The 20,890-nt window shown below is 43.3% G+C and overlaps 1 protein-coding gene across 1 annotated transcript in view; it reads right to left on the bottom strand.

Annotated features, from left to right (window-relative positions):
* Positions 1-19,973, bottom strand: part of LOC124797797 (solute carrier organic anion transporter family member 74D-like) — a 105,663-nt gene extending 85,690 nt beyond the window's left edge. Inside the window, exons 1-3 of the mRNA XM_047260814.1 lie at positions 19,691-19,973; positions 3,747-3,980; positions 376-570 (exon numbers count right to left, since the gene is read on the bottom strand). Coding sequence (XP_047116770.1) covers positions 376-570; positions 3,747-3,980; positions 19,691-19,961 — 700 coding nt within the window. The 5' untranslated portion in view covers positions 19,962-19,973. The remainder of the gene's footprint in view (positions 1-375; positions 571-3,746; positions 3,981-19,690) is intronic.
* Between the last annotated feature and the right edge of the window lie 917 nt (positions 19,974-20,890).

Genomic DNA, 20,890 nt, shown 5'->3' with positions numbered 1-20,890 from the left:
GATGTCTTTTGTTGCCGTGTTGATGTCATATCGATTCAACGGACATTGATAATGAACGATCAAGAGAACGAGCAAGCTGCACCGGAGAGATTGCAACTTACTATTCGCGTCAAGATAAACTTTTAATTTCCATGAGTAAGTTAAAATTCAGTCCAGATTTCTTTCTCGTGCATGTGGAAGATGTAGTCCTGTGAAATCAGATGCTTCTACTTAAAACAAATTTTAGTAAATAGCACTTGTAAATTATAGTTTTGGGACATCAGTTGCTCTAACAATAATTGATACCTGTGAAATTTTACTGACATACTGTGTGTATAGGCGTAGATTTCAGAGTGAATGCAGAGTAACATAGGCGCATGTTTCTGCGTGACTCACTGATGAGCGCCGGCGTCTTGGACTTCTTGATGTTGTCGTCCATGTAGGTGGTGCCCAGCGTGTAGTAGACGGGGTTGCCGAGTCCGCCCAGCAGGCTGGCTGCGAACATGATGGCCTGCGGTGCGAAGCTGCCCGCCGTGTCGTCACAGGGCACGCCGCCCTCCGGCTGGCACAGCGCCTTGCGCCGCTCCTGCTCTGCAACAAGGCAGAGGCTATCACTTCACCACACCTGGCGTGTCCAAGCTGTCAGTAACCACAGGTGCCTATGCATCGGGTGTTAAGATGTAGGGCTGGTGACGTCCGTATGGTGACTGTGACAGGTCTTGGGATTTTTCACAGTGGTGGCACTGTGCAATACCCGTATTTCTCACCGAATATCGTATGGAAATCAAGATGCATCATGGATGAGTCGTTTGAAGTGTGGGGCCTTTCACGTACATGGAGTCATCGACATTGGTGAGCCCTTCCGGGCCATGACGAAGTCCCAAGGCAGATCGCAGAGTGTTTGTCGTTGCAACTGTATTCGGACTTTCCAATACTACACATGGTGGTAACGCATGTATGACGGCAACGGAGGCGTATGGTAGCATGAACGTGTAAGCATACTTCCTGCGGAGTTGTCACATAAAATGAAAGGACTCATTCCGACACGAATATAACGTGGCCTTTGGTGAATGCTGAGACTGTCTTTTGGGGATTTCGCATTTGCTAGCAACCGATGTGCCACCGGGATTGTAACGTAGCCTCTAGCCAGACTGCAAAGAGTTTACCCTAAACGTACCTCTGGATTTGCCAGTTAAGTGTGTACTGACAGTGGAAGTGTGGTGTAGACGTAACGCAAAAATGTTCTCAACGGCGGCTCTTCTAGCGCGGGGAATGAAATCTCCGAAGATGAGTACTTCAGTATGAAAACCAAGGATTCCTAAGAAGTGTCAGAAGGCATGGGGTAGCGGGGTCTCAACAGTGGGGGGTGGTGACGGAGAGGGGAGAGGGGATGGATGGGGAGGGAGAGGGCTACGTTGAATGGAATCGCCGTGACGAGGGACTGGGATAACCTCAGGCTTGGCACTAGTTGGGGAGTGCGTAGGACACTTCATCTCCAAGATCGCACGTCGCTTATAACGTACCGAGGTGACTTGAGTAGCCGGCCGAAGTGGCCGTGCGGTTAAAGGCGCTGCAGTCTGGAACCGCAAGACCGCTACGGTCGCAGGTTCGAATCCTGCCTCGGGCATGGATGTTTGTGATGTCCTTAGGTTAGTTAGGTTTAACTAGTTCTAAGTTCTAGGGGACTAATGACCTCAGCTGTTGAGTCCCATAGTGCTCAGAGCCATTTGAACCATTTTGACTTGGGTGGTGCTTGGACTAAAACGGGACATTACAAATTCCTAATGTGAGAGCTTGAGCACCAACCCGCTGACACGTTCGCAATGTAGTTTTATAATTAGAACTGAACCACTACAAGTTGTATGTCCGTTTTCTCATAAAATTCCGAGTGTCGAGCTAAAAGTAGAAGTATTTGATTTTTTTTCAGTTATGTATGTCTTGACGGATTGTCTTATAAATCATTGACTGAAAAGTACCAGACACGCAGAGTAAGTGCCTAAAATCCTTGAGGATCCTGGCAAGACGAAACCTGATGCAGAAAGTTGCACACACACACACACACACACACACACACACACACACACACACACAAATATACACACACTCAAACACATACACATGCACGTTTCGTTTCAGGTATCAGTTCAACAGTTCCCATAATGATTATAAAGCGATTGGTTGCAGAAGAAGCGTGCATGCGAGCAATGAGAATTTGATAATTAGCTCGAGAATTCATAATTCCGTAGGAAAATTTGACACGTCGCCGTAATAATATTTTTTTAAGGTGAAAACGTACCGGCATCGACAAAACTGCAGAAGTTACACATCGCTTGAAAGAAAGAAGTATATTTGTTTCAAATTTTACTTACTCGTTCAGTTCGTACTTTTCTGATATTTCTGATGGACTCTAATTTGTCATCCCGTGTACTGAGTGTCTTAAGTGCGATTCTTTTTGGTGACGGGTTCGTACGGAGTGTAATGAACTGTGATGATGTCGAGGGAGATGATTGATGGTCATGATTCATTGATTGCCATATTCATCCCAAACTGACAAAACGCAAGTTCCAAACAACATGATGACGTTATTGCGAAAAAGAATTAGGCTACTGTTAATTCTTGCAGCTGTCTTCAAAACAACATAGAAACAATATAGCCTTCAAAACCGATAGCGCAATTCAAAAAAATTAAAGTCTGTGACAGAAGAGGGAGATAAATGCTATTGTTCAGGGGTATATGGATTAAAATGTTATTGCTCCAACCATAAACATACTGGAAACTCTGTAATAAATTTTAATATCAGATACAAAGACCATATAGGGCCACTCTACATATACGGAACATCTAATAAAATAAAATCATCGCCACTTTGGGGTAAAAAGAGACGTGCCAGTCTTACACCGTAATAAAAAAGGAGAAGGAATGCTCGCTTTCCGGGTCGAGTACTTCATACAGAAAGCCATAAAGAAAAATGAAACTATGTTAAATGACGAAAAAGCAAAACCGGAGGACTATGTTGTCACTTAAAACGAAAGAAAATAAAACATGGTTGAAACACGCAGAAAGAAAGAAAGAAAGAAGGAAACAAACACACACACACACACACACACACACACACACACACACACACACACACACACATAGTGCCCCCACAACCCACCCTCCCAGCACGTCCAGCCGAGCACATCGCTCCACTCTCAACCTCTACAGCTCCCATGATGCCTCAGTCAGGCACAGAGCAAGTGAGCGAGAGCATGTACAGTACATATCAGGACAGGTTATGTGTATTGAATTGTACAAATGTGACCTATCAATTAGAAAATTATACCGAGTGCAGCTGTTGCCTACAGAATAACTCATGGATACAAGGAAAGAATAGGAAAATGAAAGAGCGATAAATCACAACTGTATATTTGCAAATACTCATTGTCAGCTAATTTAAATGTGCATCTATGAAATCCTACAGATGTCTTAATAAGGTACATAAAATTAAATAATTTTCTTTGTATTATAGATCACCGACGATATACATTTACTTAGAAACAAAATAAACAGTCATTGGCAAAGGATGAAATTTTTATTACACTTATAATAAACATAATTCAAGATTAAATTACAGCATGCACAGAGACATTTAAATAATCGTTTTGCCCTTTGCTCGCATGTGAAGGAATGGGAAGAAGCCATTTATTAAATAGCACAATAGGAAACGTGATCTGGCATGCACTTTAGAGAGTATAAAGGTGGACATCAGCAGCGGACGTGCTTACCGATGAGCTGCAAGGTCTCGCTGACGTTGATGGTGGCGCCGTACTCTTCGGTGAGCCTCAGCGACTCGTCGCCCGCGCCGTACAGCATGTGTGGCAGGGCGTTGAGCAGGCACGAGCCCACCACCAGGTACATGCCCAGCGTGATCCAGCGCGGCCGGTGCCCGCTGCCCCCGTAGTACGTCACCACCCCCGACACCAGCACAGTGCCGAGGTCACCCGCGACGAAGATGATACCTGCCACGACAACATCACGTCTTCGTTACTCCCAACAATGTACGCAGTTGCCGTATATATACACGAACGGCGTGAGAAAATCAATCTGCAACTGCTTGCTGATGATGCCGTAATGTATGGTTATGTGTTCCCATTGAATTACTGTAGGATTGTAAAGGATGATTTAGAATTTCTATTCCGTATCATGAACGACAGCGTGCTCAGAATGTAGGGAAAATGAATAGGAAAAACTATCCCATAATTTTCTATTACAATATTAGTAGAGTGCCACTTGCCATAGTCACGTCAATTGAATATATATGTGTAATATTGCAAAAGCGACACGAAAGGGAACGAGTTCGTAAGATCAGCTACAGGGACGGCGAATGCCCTATTTCCGTTTATTCGGAGAATTCTAGAAAATTGTATCTAAGACGGCCTACGGAACACTCGTGTGAATGAACATTTAAGGAGAGAAGAATAAGAAAGTGTACTTCATTTATAAAGGACAATACTTGTGCGACCTATTCTTGAGTACTGCTCGAGTGTTTGGGATCTCCACGAGGTCGGATGAAAGGAAGGCATCGGAGCAATTCAGCTACGTTTAGGTTTTATCAATATGCGAGTCTTACTGAAATGCTCTGTGTACACAAATGAGAATCTCCCGAGGGAGGAAGACGTTCTTTTCACACAACCGTGTTCACAAAGTTTGGAGAACCGATATTTTTGATAGACTGCAGAACGATTCCACTCCATCAATATACATCTCGAGTAGGACAAGATAACAGATACCAAGGTTCGTACAGAACTATAAAGACACTTCTTTTTCTTTTGGTTTATTTGCGAGTGGAACAAGAAAAGGAACGACAAGTAGTGATACAAGCTACTCTCAGCCATGCGCCGTACGGTGGCTTGCGAGGTATGTGAGCAGATGGAAAGAACAGCTCTACGAAAAACAGGTTCAGCACCTACGGTATCAGCTTTCGGACTTCATGTCGAGAAACTCGTATTCATTTCCAACCACATTTTATTAATGATGCAAGTTTAATTCGATGCACTTCCACCCAGTTCACGTCACGATGGGAGGCCAATTTCATTTTACGGACGTCTTTAAATGAACGCCAAGAAATCCGGTGGCTCTTGCGGATTCGCGAGCTGTTTACTATCGTTTCAAAAACCCTCGAAAAATTTGTGATAGTAATGAAATGTCTGATGCTTATATTGAAACGCGGCAGTCAATCCACCTTTCATAAGATTTTGTAGTTTTATACAGTTCGGTAGAGCGTCTTTTCTCTGCCTATGTTTTCTCGTACTTCTATCATACCGAGAGGGGGAAATCACTCTAAGAACTGAGATACGTGAGTGTTATTTTCATTATTATTATTATTATTGGTGGCCACCATCCCATTAAACATTAACTACCTTTCCTAAATATGGATGACTGTTTAATTCTATGAATGTGGGTGTAGTTGCAAACGCATGCACGTTAGTGAGTTCAGGTGGGCTTTCTTGGTTCAGCCTTGTAGCAAGGCCTGTGGAACGACCGCGGTGTTTGATTTTCGAACTTAGGTTGAGGCGCCAGTCTGTCGTGGTATTTACAGGAAGTTTCAAAAATGACCGGTATATTTGAAACGGCAATAAAAACTAAACGAGCAGCGATAGAAATACACCGTTTGTTGCAATATGCTTGGGACAACAGTACATTTTCAGGCGGACAAACTTTCGAAATTACAGTAGTTACAATTTTCAACAACAGATGGCGCTGCAAGTGATGTGAAAGATATAGAAGACAACGCAGTCTGTGGGTGCGCCATTCTGTACGTCGTCTTTCTGCTGTAAGCGTGTGCTGTTCACAACGTGCAAGTGTGCTGTAGACAACATGGTTTATTCCTTAGAACAGAGGATTTTTCTGGTGTTGGAATTCCACCGCCTAGAACACAGTGTTGTTGCAACAGGACGAAGTTTTCAACGGAGGTTTAATGTAACCCAAGGATCGAAAAGCGATACAATAAAGAATCTGTTTGAAAAATTTCAACGGACTGGGAACGTGACGGATGAACGTGCTGGAAAGGCCGGGCGACCGCGTACGGCAACCACAGAGGGCAACGCGCAGCTAGTGCAGCAGGTGATCCAACAGCGGCCTCGGGTTTCCGTTCGCCGTGTTGCAGCTGCGGTCCAAATGACGCCAACGTCCACGTATCGTCTTATGCGCCAGAGTTTACACCTCTATCCATACAAAATTCAAACGCAGCAACCCCTCAGCGCCACTACCATTGCTGCACGAGAGACATTCGCTAACGATATAGTGCACAGGATTGATGACGGCGATATGCATGTGAGCAGCATTTGGTTTACTGACGAAGCTTATTTTTACCTGGCCGGCTTCGTCAATAAACAGAACTGGCGCATATGGGGAACCGAAAAGCCCCATGTTGCAGTCCCATCGTCCCTGCATCCTCACAAAGTACTGGTCTGGGCCGCCATTTCTTCCAAAGGAATCATTGGCCCATTTTTCAGATCCGAAACGATTACTGCATCACGCTATCTGGACATTCTTCGTGAATTTGTGGCGGTACAAACTGCCTTAGACGACACTGCGAACACCTCGTGGTTTATGCAAGATGGTGCCCGGCCACATCGCACGGCCGACGTCTTTAATTTCCTGAATGAATATTTCGATGATCGTGTGATTGCTTTGGGCTATCCGAAACATACAGGAGGCGGCGTGGTTTGGCCTCCCTATTCGCCAGACATGAACCCCTGTGACTTCTTTCTGTGGGGACACTTGAAAGACCAGGTGTACCGCCAGAATCCAGAAACAATTGAACAGCTGAAGCAGTACATCTCATCTGCATGTGAAGCCATTCCGCCAGACACGTTGTCAAAGGTTTCGGGTAATTTCATTCAGAGACTACGCCATATTATTGCTACGCATGGTGGATATGTGGAAAATATCGTACTATAGAGTTTCCCAGACCGCAGCGCCATCTGTTGTTGAAAGTTGTAACTACTGTAATTTCGAAAGTTTGTCTGCCTGAAAATGTACTGTTGTCCCAAGCATATTACAACAAACGGTGTATTTCTATCGCTGCTCGTTTAGTTTTTATTGCAGTTTCAAATATACCGGTCATTTTTGAAACACCCTGTATCTACCCGAGCTTTCTTCTCTCTTTACATGCAGCTTCGAGAATCGTTGCTTCAGACTCACGTGTAAAGCAAACACTTGTTCAAATTTTAGACATTTAACCGTTGAAAAACTTTGAGCAAAGGAGACATATTGTTTCTCCTACCTTCTGACTGGAGAAGACACCGGGTATCACTGAAAAATCCGAGTTTTTTCGGTCTCTGCGCATGGAGGCGAGGCAGGTTGAATTTTCTGCGGGGATTACTTCGTAGCTGAGTAGACGCTGTGCTGGTGACTGATGAGTATGACATCTCGCTTCTGTACGCACTTGAGAAATAATTTTGGAGGCGAATTAGTTTAAGTTATTCGTGTTAGGAATTTTTTATAGTTTTTAAAGTCACTTACTAGAAGCATTATGGGTTTCTCATCAGAGATAATTTTGCTATGGTTTAAGTAGATTCAAAGCCGCCGACTTTGATCATTATAGAGTCACGGTTTATCTCATGTCGCTCCCAATTAAATTTCGTGCTTTGTTAGGCTGCAAGTCACAAGCAACGTTTGATTACTCAAGTTTTGCTAGAAAATGGTGAATTTTGCCGTCGGTTATTCTGTAAATGTTTGAACCTTGGGTATGAGCGTCCATGTTGCATTCCTTAGTCAATTGAATCCACGCTGAATAATGATGATAGCTTCTCAATTAAGGACTAGAAGTGTTAGGATTTTATTCATGTTAAATTTTTACTGAAGTTGAAGAGTACACTTCATAAATGTCAACTGGGAATCAACTCAGTTCGTTAAAAGTCTCCCTAATGTGCTTACCAGCGTGTCATCTCACCTCCTGTAGTCATTGACCTCTTGTACCAGTAAGAGAAAGATGCTACGAAGTATTTAGTAAAGTTTAATCCCAGATCGGACGATCTGAAGTCTAGTACTTACAATCATCTTGTGATGTAGTTATTATTGTTATGTCCGTGCTTGCTACGAACATAGGACGAGGAATTCCGCCTTACGCAAGACATCTTTTTTCTGTTTTATTTACCCAGACATGTTTCAGCGCTTTTTGTGCTGTCTTCAGTGGGTTATTTTTTTATTTTCTGACTTACATGATGCTATTGGACATTTATTTTGGTAGCTATTCTGTTACACAATCTACAACTTCTCGTGGTTTTGATGTTGTATTGCTCTCTCACATTTGTTGGCGAAGTGAATAGGCTGGTTTCGTGACCTATGGTCGCTTGACACTGCTATTTCACCGATTTTTCAAAACATAGACAGAGTTTTCGCCGCAATCACATGTTGCTGTGGACGTAATTGCGGCGAAAACTCTGTCTATGTTTTGAAAAATATTGACTGAATGGCCGATGTGGGAAGATCGAGTTCGCCGAAAAGTCGGTAGAGGGCGAGAAACCTCTCGCTTCCGCAGTAATCGTAAATTTGTCCACGTACTGTTTAGCTGCCCAAGTACGGTGTCGACAGGGCAGCATCTACAAGTACGTTGTTGCGGGGAGCAGGCGACTTCGAGGCATCGCCAGCAGTCGTGGGCAGTGGGCGCCTACGAGACAACACCTACGGTCTTCGGATCCGACAGAGAGCAGCCGTCGGCAGTCCACCTGACTGCGGCGAGTCGGAGGCAGCAGGATGGCTGTCATCGGCATCGTGAAACCAACTCACCGCAATAGTAAAATATATCGGTGAGTCGTTTCGAACGGGCAGCGACTTTTATTAGTGAAGTGCAAAAGCTGTTTCTTGTAATCTTGACTGTTATGGGTATTAGTAATTCGCGTTGATAGACAAGAATGATATTTGTCTTATTTGTTATTAGCGCATGGTGCAGTATATTAATTAAAAATGGAATCTGATAGAATCCAGATGTTCAAAGAATTAAAGGAACAACTTGAAAAGGATCGAAGAGAAATGCGAAAAGAAAATAAGACATTTGAAAAGAGAACTCTCTCAGCAAATGTCCAATAATAATAGAGATTGAAAAAGGCAAATCTCTGAGCTAATATCTTGTCAGATATCTGAACAAATATCTAATAGTTGTAAAGCCCTTTCCAAGCAATTATCTAATCAGATCTCAGAGCATGTGCCTGATAAGATCTATGAGATAACATTTAATAGTAATAATGCTGTTATTTAGAAGGTAACTGCTAAGAGCTCAGCGAAAACATCTAATGGTAATTTAATTTTGAAATTAGAGATTTCTGAGAATATATCCGAGGCTGGTGCTCAACTCCATTTTCACATTAATGAACCTCGAGCTGACAAAGCGAAGCTGCGTAATGACGTACAGAAATCAGCATAGTAACTTCCCAGTTTAAGATTAAACCTGATCAACGATCTCCGAAAAGATAAAGACAATCTACGTACTGGAATAAATGCAAATATAAATGTAGCTAGATGAGACGCCCTGACATACATTAACAGAGTAAAACTCACTTTTGGTAAGACGCGAGAAAAAGGCTTGTCTAATTGGAGGAAAGAATTCCGAGCAGAAAGCGGTAGCCATTGATTTTGTAGTCTTCTAAGATTCAAACAGGTGGTTGTAGTACACTTGATAATTCACATAAGGGTGGTTAAGTACATTAGGAGTGTCTCACGGAACTGGACAAAGAGAAGGAAGAGTGTGAAGTGTAGAGACATTCGGTTAGATCCTGAATGTAATCTCAGAGAGTTCATACTCTGAGTGAACATATAGGTGACGAATACATAATCCAGAGGCGTTTGGTGTATTTCTTCTTCCTTCTCTCTTATTTTCTGATGTTTTTACAGATCTCTTAACATCTTGTCCCTTCTTCTTGTCAGAGTTTTGCCGACTCTGCGGAGAACCTCATGCTTCGTATCTTATCACTCCACCTTATTTTCAACATTCGTCTGTAGCAGCACATCCCAAATGCTTCGATTCTCTTCTCTCTCTCTCTCTCTCTCTCTGTGTGTGTGTATGTGTGTGTGTGTGTGTGTGTGTGTGTGTGTGTGTGTGTGTGTGTGTGTGAATTCCTAAGGGAACAAACTGCTGAGGTCATGTGTCGCTAGACTTACACACTACTTAACCTAACTGAAACTAACTTATGCTCTAGGGAGGACTCGAACCTCTGGCGGGAGGGGCCACGCAATCCATGACATGGCGCCTCTAATCACGCGGCCACTCCGCGCGGCTCGATTCTCTTCTATTCCGGTTGTGCCACTGTCCATGTTTCACTACCTTACAATTCTATGCTCTCAACGGACATTCTCAGAAATTTATTCCTCGAATTATCATCTATATTCGATACTAGCAGATTTTTCTTGGCCAGGCATGGCTTTTTCGCCAGTGCTAGTCTGCTTCTTACATCTTCCTTGCCCCGTCTGTCACGGGTTATTTTGCTGTCTAGGTATCAAATTTCCTTAACTTTCATCCACTTCGTTATCCCCAATTGCGATGTTAAGTTTCTCACTGTTTCTCATTTCTGCTACTTCTCATTATTTTCCTCTTCCTTCGATTTATTCTCAATCTGTGTTCTGTACTCATTGGAATTTTAATTCCATTCAAAAGAGTCTGTAATTCTTCTTCACGTTCATAGAGTCCGCCCCCGGTATCTTAGTGGCGCCGGCACGGTAGCTCAGCGTGTTCGGTCAGAGGGATCTGTGCTCTTTGTAATAAAAAAACTGAGTCAAGGAATCAACGATCAACTTGAACGGATGTCTTGTGACGTCAACGGACTATACCGAAAAAAAAAAAAAAAATGTGGTCAGCGTGACAGACTGTCAATCCTAAGGGCCTGGGTTCGATTCCCGACTGGGTCGAAGATTTTTCTCCTCTCAGAGACTAGGTGTTATGTTGTCCTAATCATCATCATTTCATCCCCATCGACGCGCAAGTCGCCGAAGTGGCGTCAAATCGAAAGATTTGCACCCGGCGAACGGTCTATCCGACGGGAGGCCCCAGTCACGACATTTACGTTTTTTACTTTCACAGAGAGAAGCAATGTCATCAACTAATCTTATCATTCATATTCTTTAACCTTTAATTTTAGTCGCACTGTTGAACCTTTCTTTTATTTCCGTATAGCTTCTTCGATGGATACACTGAACAATAGGAGCGAAAGACTACATTTCTGTTTTAAACCCTTTTTAATCCGTGACCATCGTTTTTGGTCTCCCACTCTTACTCTTCCCTCTTGTTTCTTGTACATATTGTACATTATCCGTCTTTCCCTATAGCTTACCCCCAGTTTTTCTCAGAATTTCGAACATATTGCATAATATTATACTGTCGAACGCTTTTCGAAGACGACAAATGCTATCAATGTCTTGATTTTTCTTCAGTCAACCGCAACGTGAGAACTGCCTCCCTGGTGTATCGTTCCTAACACCAAACTGGTGGTCGTCTAATAGTTCCTCAATTTTTTCCACTCTTCTGTATATTGCTCTTTTTCCATACTCCACCATGCTCCACTGATATCCTCTAAATATCCTATATCTACTATCTGTAGTTTCTTCGACTATCCGTTTCTTTATAGGTAAACTAAGGGGGAGGAAAAGATCAGTATGCAAGAAATAAAGCCCTCGTAAACCTACTGGCATACTGAATTGTAACCAAACAATATTATTGAGGAATAGATAACTAAATAAGTCATAATGCCCAAATATAAGTACGTTTATATTCAATTACGAAACAGTAACACACACATAAAAAAAGGTTTTGCATCACTCCGGTTCCAGAACTCCTGAAGTTAGACGTTGACTGTGGATATTTCATCACAGACACAGTCCCTTTGAATGTTGGGAGATTCACTAAACCCGCTAAAAGATGTAAACAACCTTGCATGAGCAGCGCCTATTAGACGGAGGGAGTCCGACAGCCGACCAGTTCCAGTTATTCGACCAGGAAGGGGGTACACGGCTCGTGTTGTTTGTAGTTCAACCATGCCTAGACGGTCAATACCGCGGTTCGGTCGCGTCCGCATTGTTACTTTGTGCCAGTAAGGGCTTTCAACAAGGGAACTGTCCAGGCGTCTCGGAGTGAACCAAAGAAATGTTCTTCGGACATGGAGGAGATACAGAGAGACAGGAACTGTCGATGAGATGCCTCGCTCAGGCCGCCCAAGGGCTACTACTACAGTGGATGACCACTACCTACGAATTATGGCCTGGAGGAACCCTGACAGCAACGCCACCATGTTGAATAATGCTTCTCGTGGAGCCACAGGACGTCTTGTTACGACCCAAACTGTACGCAGTAGGCTGCATGATGCGCACTTTCACTCCCAGCGTCCATGGCGAGGTCCATCTTTGCAGCCATGACACCATGCAGCGCGGTGCAGTAGGACTCAACAACATGTCGAATGGACCGCTCAGGATTGGCATCACGTTCTCTTCACCGATGAGTGTCGCATATGCCATCAACAAGATAATCGTCGGAGACGTATTTGGAGGCAACCCGGTCAGGCTGAACGCCTTAGGCACACTGTCCAGCTAGTGCAGCATGGTGGAGGTTCCCTGCTGTTTTGGGGTGGCATTATGTGGGACCGACGTATGCCGCTGGTGGTCATGGAAGGCGCCGTAGTGGCTGTACCTTACGTGAATGCCATCCTCCGACCGATAATGCAACCATATCGGCAGCATACTGAAAAAGCATTCGTCTTCATGGACGACAATTCGCGCCCACATCGTACACATCTTGTGAATGGCTTCCTTGAGGATAACGATATCGCTCGTCTAGAGTGGCCAGCATGCTCTCCAGACATGAACCTTATCGCACATGCCTGGGATGGATTGAAAAGGGCTGTTTATGGACGATGTGATCCACCAACCACTCTGAGGGATCTACGTGGAATCTCCGTTGAGGAGTGGGACAATCTGGACCAACAGTGCCTTGATGAACTAGAGGACATTACGCCACGACGAATAAAGGCATGCAACAATGCAAGAGGAGGTGCTATTGGGTATTAGAGGTACCGTTGTGTACAGCAATCTCGACCATCACCTCTGAAGTTCCCACTGTATGACGGTACAACACACAACTGTGATTTTCACGAGCAATAAAGAGGGCGGAAATGATGTTTGTATTGATCTCTATCCCAGTTGACTGTACAGGTGCCGGAACTCTCGGAACCGAGGTGATGCAAAACTTTTTTGTAGTGTGTATTACCGAGATGTAACTTACATAAAAAAGTAGTGCTCAACAGAGACTTAGATACAACGAAGTAGCTATAGATCCTTTGTTCCACGTTAGGGATAAAGATACGTTACAGACTCAGCTAGAGTTCTAAGCTCCATAAAGAAGTAGGAAAGTTTCCTCATTTATTTCAAGGAGCTTGGGAGGCGATAAGCATTCCGCAACCAAAGGCCTTACATTTATATTATGGTATGAGTCAGTCTATTAAAGGACTATGCTTTGCATCACACGTGCGGAATTATTTTGAGGCAGAATTTACAAGATACCTAGTTACGAAACAATGTAAAGAAAATAAAAAACTCAACAGCATAGTAAAGACAATTTCTTTTCTAATTTCGTAGGTCCTTTACTGACCAGTAGTCAATATAGAAAACATTTAATTTTTTAAAAGGTATTGTTGGTGTAAAAAGAGCAAATAGTGGCCAGTACCACCAGTGGTCGATGGAAGTATGTAGTAAAAATAACGAAAAGTAGATGAGGTCTACATTAGAGTAATTAAGCCAAACACGGAGGAGTGAAAGCTAGTAACGACCCTGAATTTACCTTTTTTCTGGTAACCTGTGCAGAAACCGGTTTCAAGCCTTTTACACAGTTGTTCTTATTGCTAGGATCTTTCTTATTTCCATCATTGTGCACAACTACACAGCAGGATAAGCAGCTGCTTCCAACCCGATAGCCAAGTAGGATTGGAGAATGTCATAACATTCTGTCGCAAAGGCAGGAAAGTGAGAAATAAGAATGACTCAATTCTAAGAACTGTTGCCAGGCTTGATTAATGATCGTAATTAGTCACCCTGTAAGGAAGCGAAAAGAAAAGTATGCCTATGCTTAATAATAATCGAGGTGAAAGTTAGGTAAAATAAGAATAATTCGAATATGTACATTAAAGTGTGCAAGAAAGAGGGGAGAAGGTTAGTTGGAAGTTGCCAAGTGCTCTTATCCTCAAATACTGGACTGGAAAATTTGCCTGCCGTGTGTTACGGTACCTCAAGAAACAAATACGATTTCCAACTTTAATACTTGACTTAATGCGTTAAACTTTTAACATAACATTATTCCTCTTAATGAGTAGATTATGACAGCATTTAAAATGTCTAGATTTGGCCACTCGTGTCAGGAAATCTGAAAAAAAAATTGTTGGCCCTGAAAGCTGCTAGAGAGGCAATCTGCAGCTGTGATTTAGTGACCGCGTGACCGTTTTAGCCGTTTAGTAACATAGGTTCTTCAAATGCTCAGATAATCTGTTGGTAGCGTTCACGTTGATCCTGTGTGTTTGGAAATACTTTTCTCTTTATATCCACCAGTATGAAGTGGAAGTTTCATTCTGGAAGTATCCCGTAGCATATTTTCGTCATATTCGTGCTGCCTGGAGTTCTACAGTGCAGGAGATCCTCAGTGTAGTTTGGAAGAAGGGGAGGCATAGAGGAAAGTCGGGTAGTACAGGATTCGTAGACTTTCTAAATACTGTTTTAAGTTTTTGAAGGACTGTATCGGACATAAAAACTGTAATGTTTAAGTAAACATTTCGTTGCAAAAAAAAGTTTTAATTCGATTGCATTCTACGATCCTATCGAGGAAACCGAAAGCCTTCTGTTTGGCGAACAAGTGCCAGGCACTTGAATGTGATTTGCAGAGTATCAGTGTAGATGTAGATATGCAGGAAGGTGGACTGCAGCGGATCACTGCAGGGTTGTCGTCAGTGAGAGGGTGTTATGCGCTATAAACATTAACTTGTCCATCAGCTGACCCTGTCTGCCAAAGAACCTGACAGCTTGTTCCTTAATGAAAACTGCTTCTCGCTGCAAACTGAAGGGTCCAGCTGTTATCAGCCTTAATTCTTACTGTCTTTAAAAAAAGTTTAGGAATAGTTTTGCCACCATTTCCATTTCGTATAACCGAAGTTTCATGGATTCCTGTTGGTACTCATTTGGGTGACTTCACACTTTTCATAATTTCGAGTGAATTGGTATTTTTCGCTTCAGACAGATATCATAACAGACTCGTTTTGCAATTTGTTTTTATTATATGATGACTTTGTTAGACGTTAAACGACAGCATCATCTGCTAAAAATGTGAGAGTGCTCCATCCGCAGCTCGTGGTCGTGCGGTAGCGTCCTCGCTTCCCACGCCCGGGTTCCCGGGTTCGATTCCCGGCGGGGTCAGGGATTTTCTCCGCCTCATGATGACTGGGTGCTGTGTGCTATCCTTAGGTTAGTTAGGTTTAAGTAGTTCTAAGTTCTAGGGGACTGATGACCATAGATGTTAAGTTCCACAGTGCTCGGAGCCATTTGAACCATTTTTTGAGAGTGCTCCTCGGATTGTGTGCTAAACCATTTATGTAGATAAGGAACAGCAGATGGCGTATAATACTATTTTGGGAACGCCAGAGATTACTTTCGTTTTATTCCATGACTTTCCGTCAGTTACTACGAACCGTGACTTTATTGACAGGAAATCACGTATCCAGTCTCACAACTGAGACGACAGTCCATAGGCACGTAATGTTATTAGAAGTCGCTTGTGAGGTTCTGTGTCAAAAGCCTTCTAGAAACCTAAAAATATGGAATCAATTTAACATCCTCTGTCAATAGCACTCATTACTTCGTGAGAATAAAGAGCTACTTGTGTTTTACAAGAACGATATTGTCTGAATCCACGTTGGCTGTTAGTCGATAAATCGCTTTCTTCGACATAATACACAGTTTTCAAATACAGTATATGATCGAAATCCTACTGCAAATCGAAGTTAGTGATATGGGTCTCTAATTCAGGAGATTACTCCTATTTTCTGTCTGGGGTATTGGCGTGACTTGTGCAAATTTCCAGTCTTTAGGTATGGGTCTTTCAACGAGCGAATCACCAAAACTGGCAAAGTTTTATAGAAGTTCGAATTACAGCGCGTACTTCAAGGCGAGGTGCATTTAATCATATCCACGACGAAACTCTGTTTCGAAATCTGGCAGAAAACCCAAAGAGGTTCTGGTCATGCATAAAGCACATTAAAGGCAAGACACAATCAATACCTTCGCTGCGCGATAGCAACGGTGAAGTCACTGATGACAGTGCCACTAAAGCAGAGTTATCAAACACGATTTTCCGGAACTCCTTCACCAAAGAAGACGGAGTAAATATTCCAGTGGAGAACAACCACCAAGATGAGAAACATAGAAGTAGATATCCTCGGTGTAGCAAAACAGCTTAAATCACTTAATAATGGCAATGCCTCCGGTCCAGATCGTATACCAGTCGGGTTCCTCTCAGAGTATGCTGGTGCAATAGCTCCATATTTAGCACTTACATACAACCGCTTGCTCACAGAAAGATCCGTACCTAAGGACTGTAAAATTGGTCAAGTCGCACCAATACCCAAAAAGGGAAGTAGAAGTAATCCGCTGAGTTACAGGCCCATATCAGCGACGTCGATTTGCAGTAGGGTTTTCGAACATATACTGTAATCGAACATTATGAAGAACCTCGAAGAAAACGATTTATTGACACATATTCAGCACGAATTGAGAAAATATCGTTCTTGCGAAACACAACTAGCTCTTTATACTCATGAAGTACTGAGTGCTATCGACCGAGGATGTCAAATTGATTCCATATTTTTATATTTCCAGAAGGCGTTCGACACAAGCGTCTTCTAGCCAAATGCCTACGGAATATCGCCCCAGTTGTGCGACTGGATTCGTGATTTCCTATCAGAAACGTCACAGTTCGTAGTAATACACTGAAAGTCATCGAGCAAAACAGAAGTAATATCCGGCGTTCCCCAAGGAAGCGTTATAGGCCCTCTATTGTTCCTGATCTATATTAACGACATAGGAGACAATCTGAGTAGCTCTCTTGGATTATTTTCAGATGATGCTGTCATTTACCGTCTTGTAAAGTTATCCGATGACCAAAACGAATTGCAAAATGATATAGATAAGATATCTGTATGGTGCGAAAAGTGGCAGTTGACCCTGAATAAAGAAAAGTGTGAAGTTATTCAGATGAGTACTAAAAGAAGTGCGATAAATTTCGATTACACGATAGGTTACACAAATCTGAAGGCTGTAAATTCAATTAAATACTTAGGGCTTACAACTACAGATAACCTAAATTGGAACGATCACATAGATAATGATCTGGGTAGAGCAAACCAAAGACTGCGATTCATTGACAGAACACTTAGAAGGTGCAACAGGTCTCCTAAAGAGAATGCTTACACCACGCTTGTCCGCCCTATTCTGGAGTATTACTGTGCGGTGTGGGATCCGCATCCGGTGGGACTGTTGGATGACATCGAAAAAGTACAGAGAAGGGCAGCTCATTTTGTATTATCGCGAAGTAGGGAAGATAGTGCCATAGACATGATACAGGGATTGGAGTGGCAATCATTAAAACAAAGGGGTTTTTCGTTGGGACGGGATCTTCTCATCAAATTTCAATCACCAGTTTTCTCCTTTGATTGCGAAGACATTCTGTTGGCACCCACCTACATAGGGAGAATTGATCATCACGATAAAACAAGAGAAATCAGGGCTCGCACAGAAAAATGTAAGTGCTCGTTTTTCCGCGAGCCGTTCGAGAGTGGAAAGGTGGTTCATCGAACCCTCTGCCAGGCACTTTATTGGGAATAGCAGAGTAATCACGTAGATGGAGATGTAGTTGTAGATCGGTTGTATATGATTGATAAATATGGAACTATTGTATCAGAACACCTTGAGAGGTACCTGACTCATATACAAGCAGAACCGAAGACCTTGCCTTTAGTAAGTGATTTAAGCTGCTTTACCACACCGAAAACATCTCCTTCCAAATTATTGATTTTGGCTGTTATTCTTGTTTCGAATTCTAGAATATTTACTTCGTCTTCTTTCGTGATGGAATTTCAGAAAACCGTATTTATTATCATTGCTTTAGTGTCACTGTTGTCAGTAACATCACCATTGTTATCGCACAGCGAAGGTATTGATTGTGCCTTTCCGCCGGTGTACTTTACATGCAACCAGAAACTCTTTGAATTTTCTACCAGATTTCGAGCGTCGTAAGTAACTGATAACGCATTCGAACATAAGAAACTGAGAACACTCATATGTATGCCTCTGTACTTGAAGGAGAGATCTACGAAGCGTGTTTTTTAAGTAAGTACCGTTTGAAATTAAAAAAAGACGTTCTAAGACATCTCAGTAATTTTATTTTTACATGAAAGCCTGTACCTTAATCTACTTTTCTACATAATTTCCGTCAATATTGGGGCACTTGTCATAACGTTGTACCAGTTTTGCAATACCCTCCTATAGAAGTCTGCTGACTGACTTGTTAACCACTGCATCACCACTTTTTTGACTTCGTCATCGTCTTGAAGACACTGACCGCCCAGGAATTTCTTCAAGTGCATGAAAAGATGGGTAGTCACTGGGCGCAAGATCGGGGCTGTACGGAGGATGATCTAGAGCGCCCCATCGAAAAGATGTGATGAGATCTTTGGTATGATTCGCCACATGCGGACGGGTATTGTCATGCAGCAAAACGATGCCCTTACTCAACTTCTATGGACTGTTGCTTTGATTCTGGTGTGACGTAGGCCACCCATGTTTCATCACCCGTAACAATTTGGCTTAAGAAATCATCACCGTCGGTGTGGTACCGCTCAAGGAAAGCCAATGCACTGTCTAAACGTTTGGTTTTGTGCACATCCGTCAACAGTTTCGGTACCCAACGTGCGCACAATTTTCGGTAATTCAAGTGCTCGGTCACAGTGCCATACAAGATGGTTCAAATGGCTCTGAGCACTATGGGACTTAACTTCTGAGGTCATCAGTCCCCTAGAACTTAGAACTACTTAAACTTAACTATCCTAAGGACATCACACACATCCATGCCCGAGGAAGGATTCGAACCTGCGACCGTAGCAGTCGCGTGGTTCCATACTGTAGCTCCTAGAACCGTTCGGCTACACCGGCCGGCACAATGCCATACAAAACACCACGGGAAACATTAGGAAAGTCATCCTGCAAAGAGGAAATCGTAAAGCGTCTGTTTTCTCTCATCTTATTGTTCACTTCCTACACCAAACTTTCGTTTCACATTGCGCGGCCGTCTTTAAATGCTCTCACCCACTTTCTTACCATTCCATCCCTCATAATGTTTTCTCCGTAAACTGCACAGATCTCACGATGAATATCGATCGCTTTTAGGCCTTTAGCACTAAGAAATCTTATAACAGCCCGTACTTCACAGTCGGCGGGACTCACGATTGTCGGAGGCAACTTAAACACTCAGTACACAACGTAAGCAATGAAGAATCAGACTGTAATAGCGTCAGTGAGTAGATTAAGGTACAGGCTTTCAAATAAAAATAAAATTATTGAGATAGCTTAGCACGTTTTTTTTAAATTTCAAAACGGTACTTATTTAAAAAACACGTCTCGTATTACAACACAACGGTCCTCGTCTACTTACCTATGTTGCGACTGGGTATCTTGAACCGCTTCTCCAGGGTGGTGATTGTGCCATTGTAGTAGGCGAATGTGGCAGACAGAATGCACCCCACGATGCCGTTGAGGAAGACGAAGGCCTTCTTGTTGGCGAACTTCTGCAGGAAGGCAGACCGCAGTGGGCCGTAGCCGCACGTTGTGTCGTCGGTGAGGGGGTGGTCACGGTACAGCTGTTCCTCCTCCTCGGCCGTCATTTCGCCTGGCCGTTTCTTGGTGGCTCCATTCGGCTCTGCCATTTTCCTGACAGGGAAAACTGTAACGTGTGGGAGAGGCCTCTAGCGGGATGCTGCTGCTTGTGCCACAATGAAATGGGTGTTCACAGGCAGCGGAGGTCCATGGTCTCTCTGAGGACCGGTGTAGGCGTGGTTCCCAAACGGAGCCGCAGAGAGCCCGAGGTACTTTGACACCGTTCTTATACCGTGTTGTCGGTTGTCGACGCACGGTAGGAGATAACGGGGCGCTGATCTCCTCTGCGCGTGGTGCCAACAAATCCTGCGAGATAATGCATCTTCCCGTGAAAGGCGGTGATGTCACAGGAGCTAACACAGTAGTAACCTTGAAGATTATTCCAAATGACGAAATATGGCACAAAAGTGGAGATCTTACATGTGGAATGACTCATCGACCCATCCAAACCATTCTGTACAGCTTTTGGAAACTAGTAACTGAAAGAGGAAGCGTATTCGATAATCAAGATGGGATTCTCAACTTACTTCCAAGCAACAGGACACAGCTGTCGCCGGCCGCTGTGGCAGAGCGGTTCTAGGTGTTTCAGTCCGGAACCGCGCTGCTGCTGCGGACGCAGGTTCGAATCCTGCCTCGGGCATGGATGTGTGTGATGTCCTTCGGTTAGTTAAGTTTAAGTAGTTCTAAGTCTAGGGGACTGATGACCTCAGATGTTAAGTCCCATCGTGCTTAGAGCCATTTTTGACCAAAGGTGTGACGTGGGCAACGGCACCTGTTTTACAATACCAGATATATGATTTACTAACGAGAAGATAAGGACATGTTATACACATGTACTGTCCAGAAACTGCAACAGAAGATAATGTTTACTCACTGTTCCATTTATTCTTCGTCGGCGATGTTAAATGCAGTCAAGTTTCTTACAGATAACTTTGAGAAATGAAAGGGACTGTATGATGTTACGTTACGACAGCGCTTA

This window comes from Schistocerca piceifrons, chromosome 1, assembly GCF_021461385.2.
Source record: "Schistocerca piceifrons isolate TAMUIC-IGC-003096 chromosome 1, iqSchPice1.1, whole genome shotgun sequence".
Classification (NCBI taxonomy): domain Eukaryota; kingdom Metazoa; phylum Arthropoda; class Insecta; order Orthoptera; family Acrididae; genus Schistocerca; species Schistocerca piceifrons.
This window is presented reverse-complemented; position numbering and strand designations above follow the sequence as displayed.